Source organism: Triticum aestivum, chromosome 4B (assembly GCF_018294505.1).
Source record: "Triticum aestivum cultivar Chinese Spring chromosome 4B, IWGSC CS RefSeq v2.1, whole genome shotgun sequence".
NCBI lineage: Eukaryota > Viridiplantae > Streptophyta > Magnoliopsida > Poales > Poaceae > Triticum > Triticum aestivum.
The window spans coordinates 181,175,201-181,183,545 of NC_057804.1; the positions used below are offsets into that span (position 1 = coordinate 181,175,201).

The 8,345-nt window shown below is 45.1% G+C and overlaps 2 protein-coding genes across 3 annotated transcripts; one reads left to right on the top strand and one right to left on the bottom strand.

Annotated features, from left to right (window-relative positions):
* Positions 1-692: 692 nt before the first annotated feature.
* LOC123091697 (RNA-directed DNA methylation 4) lies at positions 693-5,968 on the top strand. Of its 2 annotated transcripts, none has more exons than XM_044513297.1 (10): positions 693-954; positions 1,081-1,167; positions 1,249-1,343; positions 2,157-2,228; positions 2,686-2,727; positions 4,820-4,968; positions 5,053-5,171; positions 5,342-5,426; positions 5,502-5,575; positions 5,655-5,968. In XM_044513297.1, exons 1-10 carry the CDS (start codon positions 837-839, stop codon positions 5,801-5,803), a joined length of 990 nt encoding a protein of 329 aa, XP_044369232.1. In that variant the 5' UTR covers positions 693-836; the 3' UTR covers positions 5,804-5,968. The 2 variants fall into 2 exon arrangements, with proteins under 2 accessions (XP_044369232.1, XP_044369234.1); XM_044513299.1 differs by having other exon boundaries at positions 1,255-1,343.
* A 1,318-nt stretch (positions 5,969-7,286) lies between these two features.
* LOC123091698 (protein transport protein Sec61 subunit beta) lies at positions 7,287-8,024 on the bottom strand. The gene has a single exon (XM_044513300.1). It carries the CDS (start codon positions 7,891-7,893, stop codon positions 7,558-7,560), a length of 336 nt encoding a protein of 111 aa, XP_044369235.1. The 5' UTR covers positions 7,894-8,024; the 3' UTR covers positions 7,287-7,557.
* Positions 8,025-8,345: the final 321 nt, after the last annotated feature.

Here is an 8,345-nt window from a genome sequence, read left to right on the forward strand (position 1 = left end):
AAAAAGTTCATCCATTTGGAAAAATACGTTCACCAGTTTTGAAAAAAGTTCATCAGTTTGAAAAAAAGTTCATTCAAATTGAAAAAAAGTTCATCAAATTTAAAAAACTTCATAGAAATTGAAAAAAAGTTCATTTATTTTTAGAAAAAGTTCATGGAACTGAAAAAAAAGTTCACAAATAAAAAGTTCATCCATTTTCAAGAAAAAAGTTCATTAAATTTCAAAAAATTCATCGATCTCAAAAAAGTTCATCAAATTGAAAAAATGTTCATTCAAATTGAAAAAAAGTTCATAGAAATTGAAAAAAAGTTCATGGAACTGAAAAAAAAGTTCACAAATCAAAAAAAAAGTTCATCCATTTTCAATAAAAATGTTCATTAAATTTCGAAAAAATTCATCAATATTCAAAAAAGTTCACAGAATTTTCAAAAAAAAATCGTCAACTGGCGCCTAGATGGGCCGGCCCATTTACGGACGCCACAGGCGCAGTTAACAAAATGCACATTAACTGGCGCCTGTGGCGCCAAATAGGAAATGCCTCGCTGGTGCCCTCCATACCATCGCCGGCGACGGCAGGGAGGTGCGCGCAGAAGCCAATTCCCCTGGCTCTCAATACTGGGCCCCCAACCGTGCTGCTAATCGGCCCATGATCTGCTTTCTGGAGTAGTTTCTTCGTCTCGGACTCGCTGCGGCTTCTCCATCCCCCTTTTCCCGAAACCCCCTCTGGCCGGCAGCGCAACAACCTTTCTTCTTTGGGGCTCTCTTCGTGCAGGCGAGGCGCCGAGGACAGGGGCTAGCGGTCCCCGGGCTCCTAGTTATTCCCCGGTTCGCCGGCCATGGCGTCTGCAGCGGAGGCCGCCGGAGACGCCTCCACCTCCGCGGCCGAGGTGCGGGAGAAGCCCGTCGTCGTCCGGGTCAAGCGCAAGCCCTCGCAGGCCCGCCCCGACGCTTTCTGTGAGCACTCCTCCAGCCCTGCTCTTTCCTTCCCACTGCTCCTCCCTCTCCGTTTCATCAATTTTACTGTGAAAAAGAAATGTTTTTTTAGGTGAATAAAGGTTGTCTTTTTCCTTGCTTTGTTAGGGCTGGAGATCAATGAGAGGCCCATGAAGAAGGCCATTCTCGATTTCTCGAGCCTCTCCATCTCCCAACCCTCCTCCAGTGCCCAAGGTATGGACCAACCACCTCCTGTTTGCATGTAACCTGTCACTCATGATTTTACCCTATTTAACATAACTCACCATTGATAAGCTTCAGAGGAACCACGGGTGAAGAAGCTTCTTGTCCAGCATGTTGAGACAGTCCATCATTCTGGGGCTGTTGAAGACGTTCTTCACTCCCTTTTGGTAATATTCGTTTGTGAAACTGGTCGAGCATCACACAGGTTTTGTTGGCCACACATGATGAACCGAATAACTTCTCTGAAATTGTTGGGAGATATATGTGACTAGTTGTACTCTACATGCATGGAACAAAGGAATTACTAGTTCCATCAATATGCGGTTGCTCAATGATCAATAGTAGTTATTCTCAAGATGGGAATGGGCCAATGTTACCCATTGAGACGTTGGTCCGACCCAAAATTTCAAGGCCAATGGGTCTTTTGGGTCGGCTTCGTATGAAAAATGGGCCAGGGGAGCCGTACACCACAGTCCCATCGGTCATCGGGACAAGTGAGTCAACCCAAATTTGGTTGCCCAAAGTTGTAGTAGCCTTTACAGTGGCATGTGCATTTATGAGGGTTATTAGCCTTGTATTTATAGAAAAATTTAAAGTATCGATCCAAAATTACCTTTGTTCTAGAGTTACAAATATGCTAACGGCCATATGTACGCCTTGTTTTTCTTTGGAAAAAAATTAACTCTAGAGATCCTAACATGCTAAAAAATTCTACCGCTAAGGATGCTATTTGTAAAGATGTTGTGTTACTATTTCCTATTTTGTGTCAATTAAAATGGGTCAGACCATGTTACCCAGTGGGGCATGAGGCTGATCACCATTGGACCATTGGGCTGGCTCCATGTCCCTGAACAAAGCAGATGGGCCAATGGTACCAGGTCCGGGCCGGAGCGGGCCAACCCATTCCCATTCTTAAGTTATTCTATATAACTGCATAATAATACATTTTATAGAACATAATGCCATCTGTTTCTTTTTAGCATTCTGACCTGAGCACCAAAGAGATAAAGAGCAAGACAAAGGAGAGGAATGAAAGAATGAAGCAAGACAAAGTAAGTCCCTTTGCAATTATTTACCTAATTATTATTGTGCTCGTCCCCCTGAAAAGGTTTTAAATAGCGGGTAGCGGGCTGGTAGCGGATTGGGGTCCATGTAGCGGAACGCAGATAGCTGGCGATATTGTAGGCGCTATGTCCGCATAGCAGATTTCTGAGAACACTAGATTATTGTCTATAATTCTAGATCATTAACAAAAGTAATGACATTTAATTTCAGAAATAGCGGCCGCAATAGCGGCCGCAATAGCGCTACCGCAATAGCGGACATTATCTCCGCTATTTAAAACTATGCCCTGAGGACCACTTGAATAATTAAACCTTCTTGTTTTTCTCCTTGAGCGTTTGAATGATCCACTGTTGAACTACGATGTCATAAGCAGAGCTTTCTATTTGGAATTTGGAATGAAGTTACTCAATCAAATTCTAAGATAGTTCTCTTTTGTGTCAACAGAAACAAGACCAGCTACGTTCAGCAGCCAGACAGAGACATGAGGTAATTTTATTCTGGCTAGTGAACTTCTTATCCTTAAGTTTATGTGTACTAATTATGCACTTAATTTGATGGATTGCTGGGATCAAGCAAATGTGTTGTTTTTTTTGAAAGAAAAGGTAGATCATGTTCTACCTTATGCATTCAAAACAGGCCGTAGCCTGAGAGACCAAAGTCATTTTAGATGAAGGCGTTGTGAGCGCCGCACAGAGCATGCAGCAGGCCAACGCCAAGCCTGGGAAATAAAACAAGGAAAGGGAGGGAAGGAAAGACAGGAGGGAGAGGGGAAGTGGAGGAGAAAAAAAACTTTGCAGTTATTCTCGCACAATTACATCAGCCCAAGAAGATAGACGTTCCCTGACATTTCCCTCGGGTGCTCGCAGTCTCCATAGCTTGATCAGATCGGCAACCTCAGTGAGAATCCTCCCGGCTGTCCAACACTTGTTATGAAAAACTTGCTCATTCCTAGCATGCCAAAGTGCTACGGCAGCAGCTGCAAAGAAGACATGCCAAAGCGCACCATGTGCCTTCGCTATTTCAGAGGCCAAGAAATCTGCTGCAGATTCAGCTGAGACCAAGTCCAGGAGGCCGGCCTTGGCCCAAACAGTTTGGGCAAGTTTGCATCTGAGCAGGATATGATGCATAGTTTCGGCTGCTGGGCATAGATCACATCCATTGTGCTTTACAATCCTTGTCCAGTGCTTCCTTAGCATGTTATCCCGAGTATTGTGCCTGTCCTTGAGGGCCAGCCATAGGAAGACGCGGTGTCTTTTGGGTATGATTCGGTCCCAAATGTAACGGGCCGATGGGCAGTCCCTGCCCCTGAATGTAAGCAGCTTGTAAAAATATGCCGTAGAAAGCTTGCTATCGAATGCTAGCGGCCTCCTGATGTCTGCTCTGGCAGTGGTTGGTGAGATGCAGCTTAGTAAGTCAGTTAGTGTCTCCAGCTCCCGCAGCGCTGTGTAAGATAGATTAGGGTGAAGTTGCATCATCCAGTGTCCAGAGACGTACTGTGAGGCGACAGTGCAAGACTTGCATCTGGCAAAGGTGAAAAGGGTTGGAAAGGAGTGGGATAGCCGGCCATTCTCTGTCCATAGATCATACCAGAAAGATATGGTGGTGCCATCTCCAAGCTCACACCTTGTGGACTGTATGACAAGCGGTAGAGAAGATTTGATGCAGCGCCAAATGGCAGTGTCAGTACTGCGCACCGTAAGTGGTATCTCTTTTCGACAGTATGTTGATGCAAACCATTGGTAGCATGGGACATCGCTGGGCTGCAGGATCCTTGTCATGACCTTGCTTATCATGTTATGCGCAGCGAGGTCACGTACGCCCAAGCCTCAAGCAAATGTGTTGTATACAACATGATCAATTATTTTAGGTGAAAAGGGTTTGGGCAAGTGTTGTATACAGCATGATCAATTTCTAGAGTAAGTGTAGAGTGTTATGGGTGCAACTTACCTATTGGATCAGAGCGGGAGCCGCGCCAGGACAGACCAGCGACGGTGAGACGTGGTGGACGGGAGTAGCAGCGTGGTTGACCTGCGGGTGGTGGACACGGACGATTGTAGCATCAGGGGGTGGAGTCGGACGGGAGGCGCGGGAGAGCAGCGCCAGCAGAGAGGAGGTCAGCACAACCAGCCAAGGAGAAAGGCGGCGGCGCAAGATTAGGTCGAGAGGGCGAGTTGCGACGTCCAAAAAAAATCCCTAAACCTGGGCCCATGATACCGTGCTATGGGTTTAACTTATCTCTATTGCCTAGCCCAAGGGGCAAATATATAGCACACAAGGCTTGGGGTACAAAGAGGGAAACATAGCCTAATAAGGACTCCTAGGCTAATACTGATACTCCTTAACATAGAGCACGCTCTTTTTCTTTCTTATGATTGAGATTCAGATTGTGTTTTCTTTGGAATAATAATGTGTACCTTTGTATCCTTTGCATAGCTGGTGAGGGCTTTATGCTTTCTTGACAGCAGGACTTCTTTTTGCCAAGTTGTTATTTTCTTCGCATCCATCAATGACAGGGGATGATGTTGATTCTCTGTTTCCCTCATTGTTAGTAATAGTTTTTGTCAATGGCCCTATATAGAATCTTGGAAGAAATGCCCGCTTTGCACAAATATGGAAGAGTCGGAAAGGAGACAATAATGAGGTTGATGAAACACTGAGAGAAATATGTCATCTTTATGATGCTGTCCAAGTAGATTCTGATGGAGAGAAGCATCCAGCAGAACCACGGTAAGTTCTGTTTTGGATAACTTATCTATTCTTCTAAAGCAAAATGGTGAACAATCATGTGGTTCCTTATGATGCTCTCTGCAGGATGACCTCTGTCGAAGAGGGTGCAATTTTATGCAACTTTCTTCCGCTTCTACGGGAACACTTGCCGTCGGCTGCTGAAGAAATCGAATCTGATATTGTTTCGCTAGCACAGTCAGAAGGTATGTAATTTCTTTCCTTTTAGGTGTTCATGCCACGTAAGTTTTAACAGTGTGTGAAAGAGTTTAGATCATTGGTTTTGGTGGCAAAGTGTAATAATGCATTTCATAGTAATCACAAGCATTTTTGCTTGGGCGCTAATATTAATGAGAATATTTTTGCTGATGAGTAGATTCAGATGTTTATGACATATATACTGTCAAGGAGGTGGATGATACAAACATGGAGGAGGGCGCATCTGCAGCTTCATACCCACTGTAATTTTCATTCAAACGTGTTACTAGATTCCATTCTTTCGTGGGGATTCTGTCTGACCAGTCTTCTTATACTAGGTTGCAAGTGGACGATGAGGATGGTGAATGTTACGATGATGACGAGTATCCATATGACACGGATGACTCAAATGGTAAGTGTACAATCATTCTGCTTCTGTAATTAATTGGTAAGATCTTCATTAGCTTAAAAGTTGCGCGTTGAACATGCAGCCGAAGACAACCCACTCTATGATTATCCTGAAGAACTTTCAGAGGATGAGGATGATGATAGCAGTGACGAGAATCCATTTGCGGATATAGATGGCTCTGGTTCCGAGTACGAGAATGAAGAGGTGGAAAAATCCGATGATGATGAGTAGCGGCGGCAGAAAATAATGTTAGATGGGGCCTGGGTGTAATCTTTGACGATGAAATAGGATGAGGCAACCTCTTGCGTTCGTAACTCGAGAGGAAATTCATCGCTAGCCCCACTGTTACCGAAACATTGTACTGGCGTTATGAGGAAAGACCGTTGATCTGGTGGACTTCTTTGTGTTTCTTGTTCGGTCAGCGGTGATCTAGTTAGGTTGGTGCTGCTGCTAGTAGCTCCCCAAGATGGGTTGCGTTAGGCGTGTCTGCCTCTGGATTGAGGTTAGTGTTGAAGAAGAGTGGGTTCTTGGAATCTTAGTGATATCTCTATCTGATGGGCCCCGCTTCACATACCCTCTGCTTCTGTCTGAGTACGCTTGCTTAGCTCTGTGCCACTTAACTTTTGATCAGATAAGCAGCAAGTGGATATTACAGTGAATACTGTTGACAATACAGCTTTGTTCAGAACTTCTAATGATGAATCAATGAAACGAGCAAGCGTGAAGGCCAACTTCCAGAACAACATCAATCAATATCTTTCGTGTTGTTCACATCAAAACCTTGGTTCGGAATTGCACAGCTGATACGTTTACCCCTAAACCATCACTAGAAAATACTCACATTTCACAGGCACAAAAGTTTGAGGTTGTCTGAGCAATGGGTGCCACAAGAAAAATAAGCAGAGCCAACAAACCAAATTACCGCGCATTTTGTCAAAAAGTAGAAAAGCAATTCACAAGAATAAATCAGAAGAACTACTGAAATCAGCTGACCCATGTCAGTACCTGGGCCACTATGGAGTAAAACTGAACAAACCTAACCTCCATTTAAAAAGAATTTTAATACTCCCTCCGTTTCAAAATAAGTGTTTCAACTTTAGTACAACTTTAACACTTATTTTGGGACAGAGGGAATACCAGACATCTCTTGTTCTTGTAAATTATCCTGCCAGTTAGTTACATTGCACAAACTCTAGCCTCTAGGTTATCTCTTTTTCAAAGGTAACTTGTGGTTTTGCGACAGGGTGGGCAAATTCAACAATCCAAGGTTCAGATCAATAGACAGGTCACTAAAATTCATCTAAACGTGCAATTTTGCCCAAAGTACCACCATGTTTAAGATTGATAGCTAAAGTTCGGTCTTATACGTTACAACACTAGCGAATTGCTTATGCCAATCCAGATCAAAGAAATTGATCGCTCATCATTTATTACTGTCAAAAGATTGAGAAGAATTTCCACCATAAAAGGCCATCAAACCATGAAAACAGCAGAGCATTTTGAGTGTTTATGAATATGGAATAACTATTCTATATATAGAAACTATATTTAGTGAAGAAAGATTAGCTACTAGTATTATCACAGTGACACAGAAGCGAATAGTAGGTGCCTAATTACCCGACAGAAACATCCAGTTCTCTAATAAAAATTGATGACAACCAAAAGAGAACTGCATAGTAGGTACTTAATTAAGCAACGTATGAAGCTAGCGAGATGCATAATTGGTCTACTAGTTCTCAGACAGGCAAAACTGTGCCCCAATCCCCAAGAAGTACACACTTCTGATGATTTCAATTGACAGGCACAAGTGATTAGCCACAATTCATCGCAACAACAAGGTAAATGGAAACACAAAGGGCACCATAATTAAACATGTAGGGTACTTCGGCAGATCTAACTCGTCAGGTAGCAACCACAACCTCTTTGTTACACACCAAAACCATCTGATCTGATCTGAGACGAGGAAGAAACAGGAACCGGGTTGATCAGGCGGACGCGGAGGCGGCGGTGCGGGAGCGGTAGAGCTTGCCGAAGACGTGGAGGGCGGTGACGAAGCCGATGAAGCAGACGGACATGACGAGCACCATGGTCGGGGAGAGGCGCAGCCCCGGGGCCTCGTCGGTGTAGAAGCGCAGCATGTTGTTCCCTCCGCCGCCGGAGAAGCCTCCGCCACCGGACGCGGAGGAGGAGGTGCGGCCGGGTCGGCGGCGCATGCCGGCCGTGGCGGCGGGCGTGCCGCGGGGCCCGGCGGTGGCTGGGCGGGATCCGGCGGCGCCGGCACCGCCGACGGAGGACTGGGACTGCGAGGACGAGCGGGCCATGAGGAGCTTCGGTTGCGCCGCCTGCTTCGCCTTCGCCTTCTCGTCGGGATCTCCTGCGGATGGAAAGAAAAGACTCGCTCGCGCTCTCGAGTCTGGATCTCGAGCTAACAAGAGTACAAGACTTGACGACGGAGCTACTGACCGACGAGGCCCACCGGTCAGTGAGCGGACATACCCAGTTTGTTCCTCGTGCAGTTTGGATTCTTTCCCTTTTGCGAAAAAAAGAGAAAGAAGTTGCCCTCTCAGATTTCCATCCATATCCTCCCTCCCTCGTATCCTTTTGTTGTGCCATCATTTATGAAAGAAAATCGTTTATTTTCAACCGGCTGATAAGAGCGACACGTAAGTCGTCTTTCTCTCATGCCACGTGTCCTTTGAACCCACCCACCGCTTTTCTCTCTCTCAATCTTATCTTCTCCAACAACTACACCATCGTTTTCCTCGCACACTCC

What these genes read in the sequence shown, in the direction of transcription:
- LOC123091697 (XM_044513297.1), top strand. Translation starts at nt 837, where the DNA reads ATGGCGTCTGCAGCGGAGGCCGCCGGAGACGCCTCCACCTCCGCGGCC. An exon ending in AAGCATCCAGCAGAACCACG is followed by an intron (nt 4,969 to 5,052) that starts GTAAGTTCTGTT and finishes TGCTCTCTGCAG; the next exon opens with GATGACCTCTGTCGAAGAGG. An exon ending in TGACACGGATGACTCAAATG is followed by an intron (nt 5,576 to 5,654) that starts GTAAGTGTACAA and finishes TTGAACATGCAG; the next exon opens with CCGAAGACAACCCACTCTAT.
- LOC123091698 (XM_044513300.1), bottom strand. Translation starts at nt 7,893, where the DNA reads ATGGCCCGCTCGTCCTCGCAGTCCCAGTCCTCCGTCGGCGGTGCCGGC.